The sequence below is a fragment of the Microtus pennsylvanicus genome, chromosome X (genome assembly GCF_037038515.1).
Source record: "Microtus pennsylvanicus isolate mMicPen1 chromosome X, mMicPen1.hap1, whole genome shotgun sequence".
NCBI classification, from domain to species: Eukaryota; Metazoa; Chordata; class Mammalia; order Rodentia; family Cricetidae; genus Microtus; species Microtus pennsylvanicus.
In genome coordinates, this window is record NC_134601.1 from 59,088,541 (window position 1) to 59,108,502 (window position 19,962).

At 40.5% G+C, this 19,962-nt stretch overlaps 1 protein-coding gene across 4 annotated transcripts in view; it reads left to right on the top strand.

The window, feature by feature from the left end:
• Positions 1–19,375, top strand: part of LOC142840680 (E3 ubiquitin-protein ligase RLIM-like) — a 142,103-nt gene extending 122,728 nt beyond the window's left edge. For 2 of the 4 annotated variants that reach the window (XM_075957255.1, XM_075957254.1), the window contains 3 exons: positions 8,928–8,999; positions 14,196–16,493; positions 19,256–19,375. In XM_075957255.1, coding sequence (XP_075813370.1) covers positions 14,493–15,626 — 1,134 coding nt within the window. In that variant the 5' untranslated portion in view covers positions 8,928–8,999; positions 14,196–14,492 and the 3' untranslated portion in view covers positions 15,627–16,493; positions 19,256–19,375. Of the gene's footprint in view, positions 1–8,927; positions 9,109–14,195; positions 16,494–19,255 lie in introns of those variants that run through there. The other 2 variants (XM_075957253.1, XR_012908950.1) reach the window with 2 other exon arrangements.
• Positions 19,376–19,962: the final 587 nt, after the last annotated feature.

Here is a 19,962-nt window from a genome sequence, read left to right on the forward strand (position 1 = left end):
GAGCCCATTTTCTGCTGGAGGACATTTAAAGCCCTTGTGCTTTAATGGGGAAGATATAAAATTCCCTTGGTCAGAGGAGGTATGACTCAAGCTCACTTCAGCAGATATGGATTGCTTAGGTTCATTTTGGGGAGAGGGAAAACAGCCTTGGTTCTCTTCATGAGAAGGTATAGCTCTCCAGTCATCTCTGGCCGCGTTCAATGGTGTTTAACTCCCCTGGGAAGAGGGGTTAGGACACATTTCATTCTGGGAAAATGGGAAATCAGTGAGAACCCCTTTTGGATAAAAACACGTGGAGCTGTCTTTGTCTAATGAGGCCTGCCGTAGGCCTCCTTTATCAGAAGGGGCTTGTCTAAAATTCTTTGGTGGACAATTGGAATGATTGGTGACCCCTCAGCTAGAGGATGGACTTTTGAAAAAAACCCTTCTAGAAAGGGAGACATGTTTGATTTTCCTTTCAGCCAAAGGGGGAGGTTTCTGGGATGCCTGGGAAGATACGGACTTCCCCATAGACCCTTGATCACATTGGGTTCCTCCCAGAACCTCTCTGGTGGATAGGGATAGTCCCTGAGCATCTAGGGAAGAAGTGGAATATCCCAGAGCTCCTTGGGTAGGGGAGGAAGGTTGCAGAGAATCTTGAAATTGTGGGGAAATTACCAGTCCACGTTGGTCAGTGGAAGAGTCAGCAGAAGATGGCCCAGGCACTGTGTCATCCTCGTTGACCTTTTCACTGGCATCTCCAGCACAGTGTCTTGGAGATGTTGCAGATACTCTGGTGCCAGAATGGTCGAAGTTCATAGGTTCTTCAAACATAATAGACATATCCAGGCTTCTTTGCACCTTCCCAGGTCTGTGCACAGAAGTTGAGGCCACTCTTTTTCTAGTGGCAGGAGGTAACCCTGCTCAGTGGGTTACTTCTGCAGTCAGGAACCTCTGGAGGATGTAGAACTTGTCCTTCCTTGATCTCTTTCAGCTCTTTTAAAGGGTCCAGGGTCTTCTTACTGGATGTAGTCTTTATAAAAGCTCCAAGACTCCACAGTCTATCTGCAGTACCAGTGTTGGTGATTTTGACTGTTTTGTCTTTATAAGGCTTGTGCCTATCCAGTCGTAGTACCCCCGGAGGTGCAAAGTCCCTCGGGAATTTGGTGCTGGTCAAGTATGTCTCCCATTGGGGTGCGCTGTCATAAATACCTTGGTGGACACTGAAGGGGGTTGCAGGCCGGCGGCCTCTGAAAGGGGTCCCAGGCCTATGAGGCAAGCGCTTTCCCCATTGGGATAGGATTGTCATGATACCATTGGGGGACCCAGAAGGGGACCCAGGACGGGGTCCAATGAAGGGGGTCCCAGGCCGGGGAGGCTGGGAAAGCTGTGGTCGCTGGTCAGAGTGTGGTGGACCAGCTGGGTCTTTCTGGCCTCTCTCCAAAGGTTTGGCTATTTAGCCAATAAAGTACTTGAAAAATAAAAAGGGAAATTGCTCCTCGCAAGCTGCAGCGAATGTATTTGAAAATGGTGACTCTCGGTAAGCAGCAGCAAAGCAATATCCTCAGAGAGAGGCTCTCCTTCCTGAGAACTGTGGACACGTCCGGTAGCCCAAGCACACAGTACTCTAGTGACAGTTGGCCTCAGAAATCGAACAAAGCTCGAGAGCTGCACTTGGAATGGATATCCTCGGTCCTGCACGGGCCAGTCCCGAGCTGTCTCGGCTGGCGGTTCTGCCTGCACTAACCAGGCAAACACCCAAGCTTTCTGAATGAGGAGGGCACCTTGGACCCTCTCTTCTTCATTAGGGTCGAGAGTGCTAGGTAGTCTGGTGCCCACTGTCAGTGACCAGGACATGGACTATTGAAGAGGCAACATGATTCGGAAGGCAAGGGGTGCTTGGGAGACTTTGCTTTCGGGTTCCTCTTACACCAGTCTGGTCCCGCTGTCAGGAGGTCGTCAGTGTTGCAGTTAGATCTGTTTGAGCCTCATAACTGAATGAGAAAAGGTGATCCAGGCGTTTGCTTTTCAGAGACTGTGAGGGCCAGGCAATCACTGGTTGTGCTAGGGAAAGAATAAGTAATAGTGCTTGAATAGAGCAGAGGATGTCTGGAACTGGTATTACAAAAGGTATTCTGTATTTTAAGGATGACCTATCCTGGCATTTTCTAGTAAATTGGTGACAACTCCTGTGAACCTCATCCTGTATGCTGAAATGCACCTCTAGACTGCTTAATAGTACTTATTGCAGTGCTATTATTATATAAATGTTAGTATGTATGTATATGTATACATACATATATATATATGAAAACAAGGATAAGAAAAATAACTTATAGTACAAAAGCAAGTTGTTTTTCAAATACTTTTATCTGCTTTTGGTTAAATTCACCAATTCAGAACACAGACACAGTTGGACTCCCTAATGTAGTAGCCCTTATGGCCTTAAGCAATTGCTTTGTCTGGGTTTACATGTTGGGTGCTATAATATTTACATATTTGATTGTTTTTGAAGGTCATATAATTTCCCTGAAGTCACAATATGACTGACAGCTCACATTAGTGGCTCTGCATGGGCCATTCACTTCCATTCTAATGATGAAGCTGAAGTATAATTACACAGAATGATTTTGGAAACCCTTAGAGAAGTTGATTATTTGAAAGGTTATGTTTATTAAGCAGTTGATATACTGAGAAGTGTAAATTTGAGGATATGGATGAAGGCATTATCTTACTGATAGTGAAACTTGCTCATTGCACATTTTTCTAATTTTACTTTGAGAACTTTTTGTTCTTGCTGGATGAAAGGCTTTTGTTTATTTATGTCAGCGCTATATCTGATTTTTGTGAAGGATTGCTCTCTCCCTTTGACTACCCAGACAATATGGCTTCAGAAGCATTGGGGGCACTTTTCTATCATCTAATTATCTTCCTGTGCCACTGTCTTAGTGATTTGGCACGTGCTTACTCTTGGAATTTTTGAAAACTTCATCACTCCCTTTCTTTAGCCCTAATTTACCTCACTAATTTCATTTTGAAAGATATCTATCTTCAGGAATTTTCTCATTCACCGTGTTTATCTGCATACTAGCACATATCTTAACTCTCGTATACCTTACAACCATTTATCTGAATTTTCTGTTGGTCCCTTGAGGTCCTTGGAGACATTGAATTTGCACACCAGCATAATGCTTCTAGGCATGAAGAACTTGGTGTAGGCTACAATGGATAGAGAATTATAAATATCAATTTATGTAATATATACCTCGTGAGAATTTTCTTGGCAATTCTAATATCAGAACAAAACAGTTTTCTAAATTCAAGATACAGTGACTGTGTTTAGTTCAGATAATCTATCAAAGGTAGTTTATACATACATGAATGACTGCTCAAAGAATCGTACTATTTAAGAGATTTTAAGGTTTCACTTTGATAAGGTTGTTCAACTACAAGAGCTTTAATGTATAGTAGATTTAATAATGAAAATAACGGAATAGTATACTTTTGTAGCACTTAACTCAGTAATTAACATTCTTTTCTAAAGTGTTTATTTCTTATTCATTTTGTCAGCATACAAGGAAGTGAGTTTCACTACAGCAGTTTCATACATATGCTTTTATTATTAGCAAGGATGTATTCTAGCCCCCCTGGGTCCTTTCCTTTCCAGTATTGGTCCTGTCTAACTATCCACCTGTTAGTATTCCGGCTTGTGTACTGGCCTGGGCTTGGGGTAAATGTCTTCAGCTGTAGTCACTCAGAGCTCCTTCTGTGCACATTCACTACATTCCCTTTTAAAAGGACCATGCCAACCTCCTAACTCTCTCTTTCTCTCTTTGTTTTCATCTGTCCATCTGTCCCTCTCTCTCTCCCTCCCTTTTCTTCTCTTCTGTCTGCTACTCCTGTCCCCAGAAGGCGGGCTCCCCCTCTCCCCACCCCATTTTCCCATTCACTTTCCTCCAATTAAAAAAACTCTCTACCTGAGCTTGTCGCAAGGCATCTTTCTCACACAAGCCACTTTTTCGCAGTTAGAGCACACCTGTGTGCCTTCACGCTATTTCTCCTGGCAGGATCTTTTTAGGAACAAGAAGACACCATCTCAGGCAGCATGCCTTCGTTTACCGTGCCTACTTATGTTCCTCTAACCCCACCTTGTGTGTGTGTGTGTGTGTGTGTGTGTGTGTGTGTGTGTCCATGTATGCGTGTGTGTACATGCACATGGGCATACCTGCATTTGTGTGTTGTTGGCATGAATGTGTAGTGTGTTTTTATATATGTAAGTGCACATGTGAATGGGTATATGTTCATATGTGTGTATGCACATGTAGAGACCCCATGTTGATTTTGGTTGTCATTGAAGACTCTACACATTATTATGTTTTTTCACTGAAACAAACATAATTTGGCTTGTCTAGCTAGTTAGCATGTCCCTTGTGATTTCTGGTCTCTAAAGTACAGATGAGCAGCCACACTTACCATTTATTTGGGTACTGCGGAGTTGAACACTTGTTCATATGTATGGCAAGTGCTTTATGCACTGAACTATCTCTTAGCACCTATTATTTTAATGCTATTAAAAATTGATTTTATTTCCTTTATTTCTTTCTTAGCATGATCTATAGAAAAGCTTCTGATGTTTATGTTGATTTTGTATCCTGCTACTTTGCTGAAAGTGTCTATATGTGAGTTTTCTACTGAAGACTTTAAGGGATAGATTATATTATCTATAAACAGGGAAAATTTGGCTTCTTCCTTTCCTTTTGGTAAACCGGTGCCGACTGTATAAATCAGGACATAGGTTTTCAAAAATAAAAAAAAGTATTATAAGACCTAACTAAAACATTTCTAGACAAATATTCAAAAGACCCCAAGTCTTACATCTGGCATACTTGCAATTCATGTTTACTGCCGTAATATCCACAATAGTTAAATGGAACCATTCCTTTCCATTATGAGATGAATAGATAAAATGTAATATATATATATATATATATATATATATATATATATATATATCCCAAATGGAATTTTATTCTACTGAAAAGATTGTTGAAATCATGGCATTTGGAGGGAAACAGAATTGCAGGTTCTTATGTTAGGTGAAGAGGTACAGATTTGGAAAGAGAGAATTATCAGAGTTTTTTTTTCATAGGTGGAATTGAGACTTAATTTTTATATATTAGTATACATATGTGTTGGTATATGGTATAGGACATAAAACTAGAAAATGAAGCATGAGAGGAGAAAAGAGATCTACAGGGGTAAAATTAAGAAGTGTAATAGAATACATGTGACATAAAGGGGTGCTTACTAGTTACTGTTTTATTACTGAGATAAAAGACATTAACCAAGGCACTTGTGGAATGTAGAAGTTATTTGTCTTATGGTTCCAGAGGGAAATGAGTCCATCAAGGAGGGAAAGTATGGCAGCAATCAGCAAGCATGGTACCTGGAATTGGAGCTGAGAGGTCATATCTCAAACCACAAGTAAGAGACTGAGAGAGTGAACTTGAAATGGTGTGAGTCTTTCAGCTTTCAAAACAACATACCCCTAGGGACATAATTTCTTTAGGAAGGTCATGCCTCCTAAAACACCCCCCAAACATCCAAAACTAGGGACCAAGTATTGAAATGCCTGAGACTGTAGGAGACATGTCACTCACTCATACCACCACAGGATGACTATTGAGCGAAGCAATGAACCAGTAGGAGGGAGTCATGGGATCTGGGATGTCCCTACAGGAGTAAGAACAACATGGAAAAGGGAAGGGTGGCGAGATGGCTTAGCAGTTAAGGGAACTGGCTGCTCTTCCAGAGGACCTGGGTTTGATTTCCAGATCCAGATGTTGGCTCACAATTATCTGTAACTCCAATCCTAATGGGATATGATACCCTCTTCTGACTTCTTCACGCACCAGGCATGTATGTGATGCACAGACATATGTGCAGGCAAAATACCCATACACATAAAAATAAATAATAAAAGGGAGTGAATAAAAATGTCATAATGAATCTCACTTTGTATGCTAACTTTTAAGCCTCATAAAGTATTGTATGTTCATCATCTGCATATTTGTATAGTTTCTGTGCTTTTTTTGAATTCTATTTTTATTTCCTCAAACTGTATTTATTGTTTTGCATTTGTTAAGATTTAATTTGCAGAGAAAACCAACACATGTGGTATATTTTAGAAGAGATTCCATAGGGTGCCAAGAAGAACGTGTATGCCATTCCAATTTACTAAAGTATTCTCTAGGTATGTGTTAAATCTAATCTATGTACCATCAAGTCCAGATCTGGCATTTCTTTGATAATTTTAATTTATATGATGTGATGTTTTATGTGGATTGCCAACAGGACCCATAATAAATAAAAGGAGCCTATGTGCATGCCTTTGAGGGATTATCTAGCTTAAGTTATCCTCTGTGTGTGTCTGTCAGGATATATTGGGGGGTGTCTGTGTTGGGCAGTGGGCTCTGAGTTCCTAGAAATGCCAAGCAGGCCAGTCAGAACAAGGGTACTGCCACTTCCATATGATTCCTACAAAATTCTCTCATCCATCAAGCTGCATGTAAAGATACCTGCCACCCCACAAACATGCACCATGTACTGGAACACTCCATGCTTATGACCGCATGAGCTGGAACTGAAGGATGGAGCCTTAAAAGTCTTCACCTATGTGCCAATGTGCCATACGCCTTTAACCCTGAGCTGCCCAAAAGAACTGTTACACACTGTGACCTCTGAGGAACTTCTTATGGTCTCTCCCAGGACTTGTCTCCAAGACAGGGATACAGTATAAACCAAACCACTCACACACACACACACACACACACACACACACACACACACACGAGTTTAAAGTTCAAGGAGGCCAGGTATTACCCTCTGTTAATTTCAGAGCCTTCTCTGAGTATTCTTGTAGCTGCGATGATGCCTGGACAGCACAGAGCAGGAGAAGGGGCTTTTGAATCCTTGACCCTGTGACTTCTCCCTGGGTATTATGTAGGGTGGCCTAGACAGCAGAAGGCAGGTATATGCCACCTGCATGGGTGCCCCGTAACAAAGAGAGGAGCTTTGTCAGGGATGGCAAGGGCAGTGAAACCTGGCCTGGATGGTACCCAGAGGCCTGCCTGGTCAATTTGGGCACCCTACATTTGACATCCTGATCTGGCTTCTTCTACTTGGATTCACCCTAAACCACCACACCGCATTGAGCTTGGTACCCACTAGGTACGCACAAGAAGGAGGTACATGATGATGTTGGTGGCAGGTGCCTTCTGTCAGACCCCTTGTAGGGTTCTGGGGATGTAGCTGTGGATCAGAAACATCTTCTGGCAGGTACAGGTCCCTGAATTGCAAGCACAGCATGGCTCAAGGAGAAAGCCATTTCTCAGAGAAAGCAAAGGAAAGAAAGGAGGGCCCCGCAGAAAGAGAGGAGAGAGGATAACAGGGAGGGAGTTATGTGGATGACAGACATTTTGCCATAATGGTTACCTGCCCCTGAGACCCTGAGCACCTGGCCAGATATGCTGGGCTGTGTGTGCGGTTTCAGGGAAGGAGTTGTGTGTTCTGCTGGGGAGACTGCATCAAAATCTAGAGGTTCCCTGGGCGGGCTTGTGCACATGATGTGGGCTGGCAGGCTCCACAAGGTCTCCAAAGGAACCCAGAGGCAACCCAGGATATAGAATCCCCTGCAGGGAAATTCTCTAACCCTGCCAGACATGGTGACTTCAGGACCTGAGAGGCTGTGCTTCCCTTGGTCAGCATACCAAGGGCTGTGGTGGGCACGCAGTTCCCCTGGGTCTGGTTGCTCCCACACTACTCATGAGTCACAGAGACTGCAGGAGACTGGCTTAGGCACAGTGGGGGCACTATGGGAGCTACTCTTTAGCCAGCCCTCAGCCATGTCAGCAGAAGCACTGGGGAGCTGCGGGCAGAAAAACAATGCTGCTTGATGACAGCAGTACACAAAGAAGGCCAACTGTCACAGGTCATGGGTGCACTCCCTCTGCCCTTTCCAAAGCAAAAATAAAGGAAATCCAGTGCACCACACTCCAAGATGGCCACCAAATAAACAACTAGGCCAGGACTGGCCAGAGATGGGTCTTTAGGCTACTATTTTGCCTGCCCCCACTCCCTTCCAAACGCAGGAACCCAGCAGAAGCGGTAGAAGTGGAGGTGTGCAGGACAGAGACACCTTCACATTCATCAGTGGAGAAGAGACAAGATAGGGTACCACACCATTGTAATCTTCCATGAACCTCCCTGCTCCAGCACAGAGAGACGATGCCCTGTCTCTCTTCCCATGGACCCTGGTACTTGTTTCTGTGACTCTCATTTAATTACTGGGAATTTTGTATGTCGTTGCAATCGCAAGGTTTAGGAGTTGGGACAAAACCCGGGGCACAATAGACATGCCATCCAAGGAGAAGAAGTCTACAAGCAAAACTCCAAAGCGCCCGAGGGATTCTCCCGATTCTCAATTTGATGATGACTTGAAGTCCAGTGTTCCCCAAAGGCTAGGTACAATCAGAGGTTTTTGTGAAAGGCTGCACCTACCCCAGGGGACAGTTTGACTGATCTCTTGGCAGGTGGTGCATAAGGGCAGTTCAGTCCCAGGATCATTGCTTCAGATTGCAGGATGTTTCCAACTCTGAAAACGGGTATTTCTATGTATCCCAAACTGGTTTGTTGACTTTAGGTTCCCCCTTGATCTTCTAACTTCAGGACTCCTAGCCCAAGCCATCCTCACTTCCAGCTTGTCTCCTGGAAAGATTTAAAATTACTTTAACCCCGGAAGCTTGTACAAACGCCTAACTAAAATATCCCCAAGCACATACCTGTTTTAATCTCACTTGTACACACATGCTGGATTTAAAAGTACGTTTCCTGTCTAGGATGCCTAGAAATTCCATAGACAACTTATTTTGTATTTTCTTTCTCTTCAGTGTAGTAGAAAACCTCGCGATTGATATCTGTGATGACAGTGCTTCATCAGAGCAAGATGAACAGCAGGCGAGGTAATAAGTGTAAACTACTGTTTGTTTGTCATTAGAAGACAGTTTCAGAAAATTCAACTCTTCTTTGTTAAACACCACATATTTATTTCTGAATAAAATAAATTTTCATATCTCATTTAAGAATTTCATACTTTTTTGTCTTAAGGAATCTTTATTTTTAACATCAGAGAAAGCACATACACATTTTGTTCATGTTAGTAAGGGAATAAGAAAATGTCAAAAATGATTAAGTGTAAGAACAGTTAAACAAGTTGTAATACCTTCACATATAAAAGATACAACCACAAAGTAAGTTGAACATGTCTATGAATATCATTATGAATAAATCCAGAAAATCTTGCTATTTAAAGTAAATTACCATGGATAAATAAATAAAAATGAACAAATTAAAAGACTTTAATATTTGTATATGCATGCACTAAAAGTAAAATAAAAATGATACATGTACTACTTAATTTACCACATAATTGTTTGTAACTATGAATAGCTTAGAGGTACATGATTTGGCATAGCTATATAATAGGCTTTAATTATCCTTACAGTATAATATTTATTTTTATTTTGTTTTCTGTTTATGTTTTGGAGATTAAATGTTACTGGGATTGCAGGTGAACTGTAAGTCTTGGCAATTTTCCTTCCTCATCTAGCCTGTGCCATCACACGAGAGTCAAAGCATTCTATTTCTTAAACTGAAAAGGCTGGACACTTATTATTTTAGTACTGCACTTAAATTCTTCACATCTGCTATTTACTTAGGGTTCAATTTATGCACTTCATTGAAATTAGTAGAAAGTCATCTTCTTGCTTAGAGTTAAATATAAGAAATTATGGCAATATTTGAAGATGGAAGACATAACTTGTGGGATAAGCACAATGACCATACCAAAAAAAAAATGTCTAAGGAAGCCTATTTCTCCCACTGTCAGTATTCCTTAGTTGCTTGTTTCCTGAAGTTTTTATTTGTGTATAGATTAGGACTTGTAGAGTTTCCCTGGCTATTGATTGCTTTGTTCAGCTCATCTTTAGATTATCATGTTGGTGACAACTTAGAAGTGTTTCTAATATCCCTAGAATTTTAGAGCAATCCCCTTGACCCTTAGACTCTTACAATCTTTCTACCCCCTCTTCATATATATATATGAAAGAGAGAGTAATATATGGGAGGATTTGGAAGGGAAAAAGGGAAAGGGAACGTAATTACAATACCAAAAACATAAAAGAAGCAATTTATACTCTTTTAATACCAAAATCTTACACATTCAGTTTTCAAACACAGAAAACTGAATTTGTCAGAATATTCGTATTGCATTTTTTGAGTGTAAATTGTCCTGGGGTCATTTGAGTGGCATCAGCATCATCACAGGTCCCTTTAAAACAGAGAAATTTAAGCAGACATTCGAGTCCCAGGAAGACTAAACTAGGAAAAGAATTCATAAAGAAAGGTAGGGTTTTTTTCCCCCTAACATTCAAAAGGTAAAAGGAACCATCATAGGAATGCAGGCAGCAACAAGACACCAGAAAAGGCAAAATCTGAATGAATTGAACATGATGCTAACAACAATTGTAGCATATCCCAGGCAAAGAACATAACAGAATTATAAGATGTATCTAAATGTGATAAGCGTTTTATTAAAACCTAAGTGAAATATACTTATGAAATCACAGATCAAATTTGTATAAAATTTGAATTATGGAAATTTTAAAAATTTAAAATTTTACAAATTTGTGTAAAATTTGTATTAATTTTGAATTTCTTAACATGCTAACATTATATTAGATGCATCTAGGAATATAATTATATATATGTGTGTATTAGAGTTTTACTAAACAACTTATATTTGATGTTTAAACTTTTGCAAGAATGTCTGTTGAAAATCCTTTAAATGTCATCCTGAAAGATTTTTATTGATACTAAAGAATTGTTCTTCTAATTCAAACTATTATGAAAAGAGAAAAAAAAACAATTATAGAACAGAATCAGCCAAGACATCTTAGTAATGTTCTAGTCACAGTAAATACTAGTCTACTCATTTACTCTTAAATTTTATATGACTATACTGCTATGGAAATTAACCTGGTAGTAAAAGAAGCATTTGCTTCTTGATTTTACCTGGCACCATCATTTTGACAGTTTCATTCTGCTCTACATAAAAGTTAACATCCACTGAAATCAGTGATAATATGGAAACAAGAATGAGTCAAAGAGAACACAAGAAATAAAATAGGGATGAGAGAAAAAAAGGAATGGGAGAGAAGAAAGAGGTGAATCTGTTTCTTGTGTTGTGGAGCAGATAACTCCAGAGCCTTGTACAGTGCATGCTTTATTATTGAGCTACACACCCAGCACCTAGCTATATTTATCATCTTTGGGTAAGTCTAATGTTGATTTACATAACCCCATGTCAAAATTACTGTACAAACTTTAAATATGTGCAATTTACTGGATGACAACTGTACCTTAATAAAGCTGTTAATATGTCCTAGGCCCCCACCCCCAAAAAAAGAGGTGAATCTGGACTTCCTATTTAGTTAAAGCTGAGCAGGGTTAAAGAGAGATGTTGCATCTGGAACTCATTTACATGTTGTTGTATTTATTTGTTAATGTTTATAAAAAATCAAATCAAGCAAGGATAAATATGATTTAAAAATGCTATGAAAGCATAAGCTTCCTTAGACGGAAGCAACTAACAGCCCAACACTATAAACTTGAAAGACCAGTTCGGTAACACAATGGGTTCAGTGGTAATTCTCATATCCTGGATGTAAGAAGTATCTTAACTGCTTTTCAATTTTTTTCTTTTCAAGTAATTTATTCTAATAAAAATGCTGCCCACCTGAATAATCATGATCCATTGTCCCTAAGGTTCTCAAGATTTTTTTTTGTTAAAAATTTCCACCTCTTCCCCTCCTCCCGTTTCCCTCCACTCCCCTTCCCTCACCCCTCCCCCTCCCTCTCCAGTCCTAAGATCAGTCAGGATTCCCTGTCCTGTGGGAAGTCCAAGGTCCCCCCCCATCCATACATGTCTATCTAGGAAGGGGAGCTTCCAAACAGACTAGTCTCCCACAAGGCCAGTCCATGCAGTAGAATCAAAACTCAGTGCCATTGTCCTTGGCTTCTCAGTCAGCCCTCATTGTCAGCCACATTCACAGAGTTGGATCACATGCTCCATCAGTCCCAGTCCAGCTGGCCTTGGTGAGCTCCCATTAGATCATTCCCACCATCTCTGTGAGTGGATGCACCCCTCGCAGTCCTGACTTCCTTATTCATGTTCTCCCTCCTTCTGCTCTTCACCTGGGCCTTGGGAACTCAGTCCAGTGCTCCAATGTGGGTTTCTGTCTATCTCCATCCATCAGCAGATGAAGGTTCTATGGTGATATGCAAGATATTCATCAGTGTGGTTATGGCAGAACGCCAGTATAGGCACCCTCTCCTCTGTTACCTAAGGACCTAGCTAGGGACATCCCCGTGGACACCTGGGATACCCTCTAGAGGAAGTTTCTTGCCAACCCTAAAATGGATCCCTTAGTTAAGATACCTTTTTCTTTGTTCCCATATCAATCCTTCATCCATCTCAACCATCCCATTCCCCCAAGCTCCCTTCAATCCTCTCCTTCTCAGTTCTCTCCCCCATCTCCCCTTCCCCACCCCAACCACCACCCTCGTGCTCCCAACTTTTGCCCAGCAATCTTGTCTACTTTCAGTATCCAGGAGGATAAATATGTTTTTCTTTGGGCTCACCTTCTTATTTAGCTTCTCTAGGAATTATAGGCTCAATGTCCTTTGTTTATGGCTAGAATCCACTTATGAGTGAATATATACCATGTTCATCTTTTGGGGTCTGGCTTACCTCACTCAAGATAGTGTTTTCTATTTACATCCATTTGCATGCAAAATTCAAGATGTGATTTATTTTACTACTGAGTAGAACTCTAAAGTGTATATGTGCCACACCTTTTTTATCCATTCTTTTATTGAGGGGCACCTAGGTTGTTTCCAGGTACTGGCTATTAGAAATAGTGATGCTATGAACATAGATGAAAAAAATGCTGTTGTAGTATGACAGGGCATCTCTTGGGTATATTCCCAAGAGTGGAATTTTTGGATCCTTAGGTAGGTTGACACCCAGTTTCCTGAGAAACTGCCACACTGATTTCTAAAGTGGTTGCACAAGTTTGCATTCCCACCAGCAATGGATGAGTGTTCCCCTTACGCCACATCCTTTTCAGCAAAGGCTATCATTGGTGTTTTTGATTTTAGCTATCCTGACAGGTGTAAGATGGTATCTCAAAGTTGTTTTGATTTGCATTCCCCTGATTGCTAAGAAGGTTGAGCATGACCTTAAGTATCTTTTGGCCTTTTGAACTTCTTCTGTTGAGAATTCTCTGTTCAGTTCAGTACTCCATTTTTTAATTGGGTTAATTGGAGTTTTTATGTCCAGTTTCTTTAGTTCTTTATATATTTTGGAGATCAGACCTTTGTCTGATGTGGGGTTTGTGAAGATCTTCTCCAATTCAGTAGGTTGCCTTTTTGTCTTAATGACAGTTTCTTTTCCATTACGGAATCTTTTCAGTTTCAGGAGGTCCCATGTATTCATTGTTGCTTTAATTGTCTGTGCTACTGGGGTTCTATGTAGAAAATGGTCTCCTGTGCCCATGTGTTGCAGACTAGTTCCCAATTTCTCTTCTATCAGGTTCAGTGTGGTCAGATTAATACTGAGGTCTTTACACCATTTGGACTTGAGTTTTGTGCATGGTAATAGATATGGATCTATTTTCATTCTTCTACAGGTTGACATCCAGTTATGCCAGCACTATTTGTTGAAGATGCTTTCTCTCTTCCATTGTATAATTTTAGCTTCTTTGTAGAAAATTAGGTGTTCCTTGGTTTGTGGGTTAATATCCGTGCTTTCTATTTGATTCCATTGGTCAACTTCTATGTTTTTATTCCAGTACCAAGCTGTTTTCATTACTGTAGCTCTGTAATAGAATTTGAAGTCAGGGATAGCAATGCCTCCAGAAGTTCCTTTATTGTATAGGATTGTTTTGGCTATCCTGGGTTTTTTGTTTTTCCATATAAAGTTAATTATTTTTCTCTCAAGTTCTGCCAAGAATTTAGTTGGGATTTTGATGGGGATTGCATTGAATCTATAGACTGCTTTTGGTAGAATTGCCATTTTTATTATACAAATTTTACAGCAAATTAAAGCGGGGAAGCCGCCACAGAAGAGCTCAGAAGAAAATAGATGCTGAGACTCTTCAGATGACGTATCCAATGGTGACTCCATAATAGATTGGCCTAACTCTGGCAGACAGACTGCCAATACAGCAAGAAGTGGTCAGAGAGGAAATCAGTCCTTGGGGGCAGTGAGCCAGACTAATCCAAACAGTGGTGATTTCAGATTCAGTTTAGAGACAAATGTTAACCATCATAATGTAAGCCAAACCCCAGAGAATGAAAATGAACCATCTGCTACAAGTCTTAATGTAGAAAACATGGACAGCAGCAGCCAAAGGCAAATGGAAAATTCAGCACCTGAGACATCATCTGCCAGAACACCTAGATCAGAACGCAGTTCTGCTGAAGCATTAAGAGAAGTGCCATCCACCAGAGGTCGGAGGAGGGCAAGAAGCTGGAAACCCGAACACCAGGGAAGAACCAGAGTCAGAGCTGAAAGAAGTAGGTCTCTGTACCCAGCAAATGAAATTCCACGAAGATCGCATCATAGCATCTCATCTGAGACTTTTGAGCACCCTTTGGTAAATGAGATCGAGGGAAGTTCTAGAGCCCCTCGCCATGGGACTTTGAGACAGCAGATAACTGGACCTGAGTTGCTAGGTAGAGGTCTTTTTACGGCTTCTGGGTCAAGAAATTCTGCCGCTCAGGGGACAAGTTCTTCAGACACGGGTACCACTGGTGAAGCAGCAGGATCTGGTCAAAGACCTCCAATCATAGACCTTCAAGTCAGAACAAGAGTTCTGCTGGGAGAATACCAGCAGAGAGATAGCATTGCTAGCAGAACTCGGTCAAGGTCTCAGACCCCAAACAACCCGGTCACTTATGAAAGTGAACGTGGAGGTTTTATACGCACCTTTACACTTTCTGAACGTGCAGGTGGGAGAACCTATGTGAGTACTGACGGGTTTTCCACTCTTACAATCTTCAATCCTGGATCAAGGGAAACTACATCTGTTCCGATTCACACCACGTTAAGGCAGAGAACGACACGTTTTGGTGAGCTTCCATGGAGTGGAAGAGGGAGCTCTGGTGGTAACAGCTCTGCTTCTGGCTCCAGCTCCAATGCTGAAAGTGCAGAACGTAGCTCAGATATGTTTGAAGGAGGTAATGAAGGAACCAGACTTGACCCCTATAACGACAACCACCAACCTAGAGGACTCACCAAAGAACAGATTAATAACTTGGCAATGAGAAGTTTTGGTGAAAATGATGCATTGAAGACATGTAGTATTTGCATTACTGAATATACAGAAGGTGACAAACTTCGTGAGCTACCTTGCTCCCATGAGTACCACATCCACTGCATCGACTGCTGGTTATCGGAGAATACCACCTGTCCCATTTGTCGCAGGGCCGTCTTATCTTCTGGGAACAGAGAAAGGGTGGTGTAATGAGAACAGAACTCTCGAAGCTGTGTAGCTGGAATAGTGACAGTCAAACAGAAATCCCTTGCTTTATTTCCATGTTTTTGAGCAGTGCTTAAATATAAAGTCACAACCTGAATTGAATCGTTGCTTTCTGAGGGAATCGTGTCTTTACTTTCACTTTCAGGATAGAAAGAATACTTCAGAAGCAACATTTTACAGCTTCAGTGTTTGATTTCAATACCAGATAATTGCTAACCTGTTACCGATAATTTACCCATGTACACTTGTCATTTTCCCTTTGTTACCACAAGATCTGCCTTAGCAGGGGCTCCTTTATCACACTGTGCTCTTTTTAGGTTTCCCAAGCTATAAGAGGGGCATGAAGAAAATTCCCACTCAAGACTAAGTTCCATTATGTGTTTAGTAAGTGATTAATTAAAACTATACCATTCCCAGTTATTAACGCAAATTCATTCACATTCTGAGTATTGTTTGTTCCCCTTCCAGATTAGGGGATGATGGACATATCAGTGTAAATAACACTAAACAGTTAGGATCTCTTAAGTGTATTAACTGTCCTAAGCCCATCAATGTGGCACACAATTGAGTGAACATAGAGTTTCATTGAAATATTTATCTTGTGGAAATATTAAAAAGCCTATGCTTTTGTAAGTAAAAAAAAAATCAAATTTGTTTGTTTCAAAACATAAAGCTATTTTGTAGAGGCTCAGTACTTTTCCGATGCACTGTTGTATTAATGCACTCAAAATTGTAAAGTTCCGTGCTTAAAAATGAGAACTGCTTTTTGTGAGCTGTCATAGTAAAACAAAGACACCAAACAAAGTGTGAAGCTGCTTTTGTAAGTGTGTGGGTGATGAGAGCAGAACATATGTATATTTTGTAGTAGGAGCTGAGGGCCTCTTCCCACAGCCCGGCTCCCAGCTACCTGAGTAGCTTATGTCCCAAAATAATTACACACAAACTGTATTCATATAAACACTGCTTGGCCCATTTCTATTAATGTGTGTAACACCCAAAGGTGCATTTACCGGGAAGATTCTAGCCTAAGTCCATCCTGGGTCGGAGCTTCATCACGTCTGCCCCAGAGAGCAGAGCTAAAGCGTATGAGCTCACTTCCTCTTCCTCCCAGCATTCTGTTCTGTTTACTCCACCCACCTAAAGGCTGGCCTATCAAATGGGCCAACACAGTTTTTTTATTAGCCAATGACCTTCCTCCATCATTTCCCCTTTTTCTGTTTAAACAAAAAAAAGGTTTTCACTTTAACATAGCAAAATTACATATAACAAAACAATTATAATGCAAAAATTACAGTTACAATATTTACCTCTACTTTATCTTTTATCATAACTAAGGAAAACTATAACTATAACTAACTATCTATTCTTCAATTCCATCAAAGACTCGAGAAGGATACAATATTACCCAAGCAGACAAAAAATAAGCAACTTCCAAACTCTAGAAATAACAGAGACATCTTGCTGCCTGGACAGTCACCCAAAGTTCTTTTGTACCGCTGGGGCATCCATCTTCGGCCTTTAGGCCCATAGTATCCAGAGACATTTCCATGAAGCAGAAAATTTCAAAGGCAGTTCAGTCACTATCTGCTGTGTCCTGCAGAATGTCTCGCAGACTCCTTTATGAATCAGGAACACTAAAAGATCATCCCACCTTTAGGCAAGTTCAGTAGTCCTCTCTCTGCAGGTTCTCTGTTTCCAGTTTACACAATAGTCCAGGCAAGAGCAGTTTCTTGTCAAAATGGCTATCAAACTCCATAAGGTGCCTCTTTGATGCCCATCTTCTTCTTGAAGTAGATTGGTGCTGCCAGAAGCAGATGTGTCTCATCATCATGAAAAGCCCTAAGTTATTAAAACATTTAAAATGCCATATTCTATAATCTTTGAAAAATATGAAGAATGCTTATCTAAAATATATCTATGTACATATAGAAAATCTTAATTAACATGACTACAAGCTTGACTATTATTGATTATCCATTAACAACCTATATACATTACATTTTTAAATAAACTACACAATCTCAATACCTTAATCAAGATCAGAAATACATATACATATATCAAAATTGACCTTAAATCTCTATCAATAAAGCAAAATCTATACTAATGCAAATTATTCATATCTATATCATCCCCCCTTTAAATGTAAAAGAACTTTTATAAACAATATTGGGGACATAGTTAATTCTCTCCAAACTGCTTCCTGCTCTATAGGGGTGCTATTAATTAGGTCTCTTATGGTGTAACCTGTCTGTTAGGTTCATCTCAGTTGGGAGTTGAGCGAACTAATTTTTTGAAGGTATTCACAGTAACCTTTCACGAGGGCATGGTCTATCATACCATATTGGAATAGAAACAATCCACAGCGTCTCATCCTCTGTGAAAAGAAAAGAAAAATCTCTTTTCCAAAGTATCATATCTTTAGATCCAAATTCTGAAGTCAAGGTATTTTCAAAATATTTATGTTGGATAAGTTCAGCAGCATTTATAAACAAATATCTTTTAGCAGCTGTTGCTCTTTCCTCAGCATTCAAGCAATTCGAAGAGGGCATAATAGTATACAATATCAAGATTCTCTGTGTATTTTCCATCTTTGTATGGCTTTATTTTAACTCTATTTCATTTATTTTTACTTTTACTTTTTGAGACAGGTACTCTGTATATCTTTGTCCTGGAATAACTCTGAAGACCAGGCTGTCCTTGAACTCTCAGAGATCTGTCTGTCTCTGCCTAGCAGGTGTTGGGATTAAAGGTATGTGCTACCACACCTTGAAGTCACAGAGGTCAATCTCCCTCTGCCTTCCAAGTGTTGGGATTAAAGGTGTGTCCTACCATACCCAACTACTCTCTTTCTCCCTTTTTTGTTTTTTACTTTAAGACCTTTAACTTTTAGTCTGCATTTATTTTTAACACACTGTAAATCATTTAGAAGTTTTCTTTGTTTTGATACTCTCTTTACTGTATCTTGATCTGTTTTTCTGACCACATGAGTCTTTAATTTACCAAGCAATCTCAGTAGGATTAAAGCTGTGGCTTTGATGGCTGGATCCAGCCCATTCCTCAGCTTTCCAGCCTCATGGCTGGGGTACTGGTGGAGCCATTTTCATTGCCACAACTCTGTGGTGTTTCAAAATCCCTGCCAGCAAGCAAGCTGCAACAGCATATCCACAGACAGCACTCAAGTCCTCTCTCTGTAGCTAGCCCTCCTGCCTCAAACAGTCAGAGTTTGCCCTGGCAGGACAACCCAGAAAGCTGGCATTTTTAAAAGGTGCAGCTTTTTTCCTGCTATGGCTGAAAACCGAAAAGCATGCCTGCAGCTTTTCATCAACATTGTTTAAGTGTTTCTTGGCAGGACCTTTTAAAGAGCTGCAGGGTTTTGCAGCTAAAGCTGAGTTAGGAAGCCTCTCTTAGATGAGAGTGCTTGCTTGCTTCTAGCAAGCAGAGCAGACCTGAGAAATTGCTGCCCCATGTTGGGCGCCATTCTGTAGTAGGAGCTCCGGGCCTCTTCCCACAGCCCAGCTCCTGGCCGCCTGGCTAGCTTATGTCCCAAAATAATTACACGGAAACTGTATTCATATAAACACTGCTTGGCCCATTTCTAATAATGTGTGTAGCATCCCAGGGTGTATTTGAGAACAGCTACTGTGACATGGAAAGGAAAGGACCATGTAGAATCAAACTGTCCTAAAACCCAATGGAAACAATGAATTTTAACTTGGATTTTGACAGGAAGTGATAGAGGGTAAGAGCACTGCTCTGGAGAATGGACCATTTTCATGATGACAGTGATATAGGCTTGAACTGGTTTCCTACAATGACAGCGACAGCAGCTGGACCCAGTATTCCACTTGAAGAGAGAAAGCAGAAGATCAACAAATTTGGCAGAGCTGTTTTTGGTTTAAAAAACAAACCACTGCCACCTAGCACAAGTTAAATTGATGTTTTTACAATCTGCTGCTCAAAAACAGAAAGTGGAGGAAAGAGACTTCTAAACCAATTTTAAAGTAGGGATTTTAGTTGGTACAGATGGGTGTGCTTTTGGAAAAGTCCCGGATTTGCTTGTTTTCGAGATTTATCATCTAAGGTAATAGTGCACACTTTTCAATATTTCATTGCTGTACCTAGCAGATCCAACGTGCCACATTTAAAAGACATATTCATAAACTGAGAGATTATCTTTTATTGACAGTGAGGCATGTTGGGTTATTTGAAATTCAAATTCTAGTTGTGTTACCCATGTTTGAAGATGAGATGGCCAGCTCACATCTATGGACACACACATCATTGTTCTTTTTTAGTGGTAAGACTAGAATGTGATAGC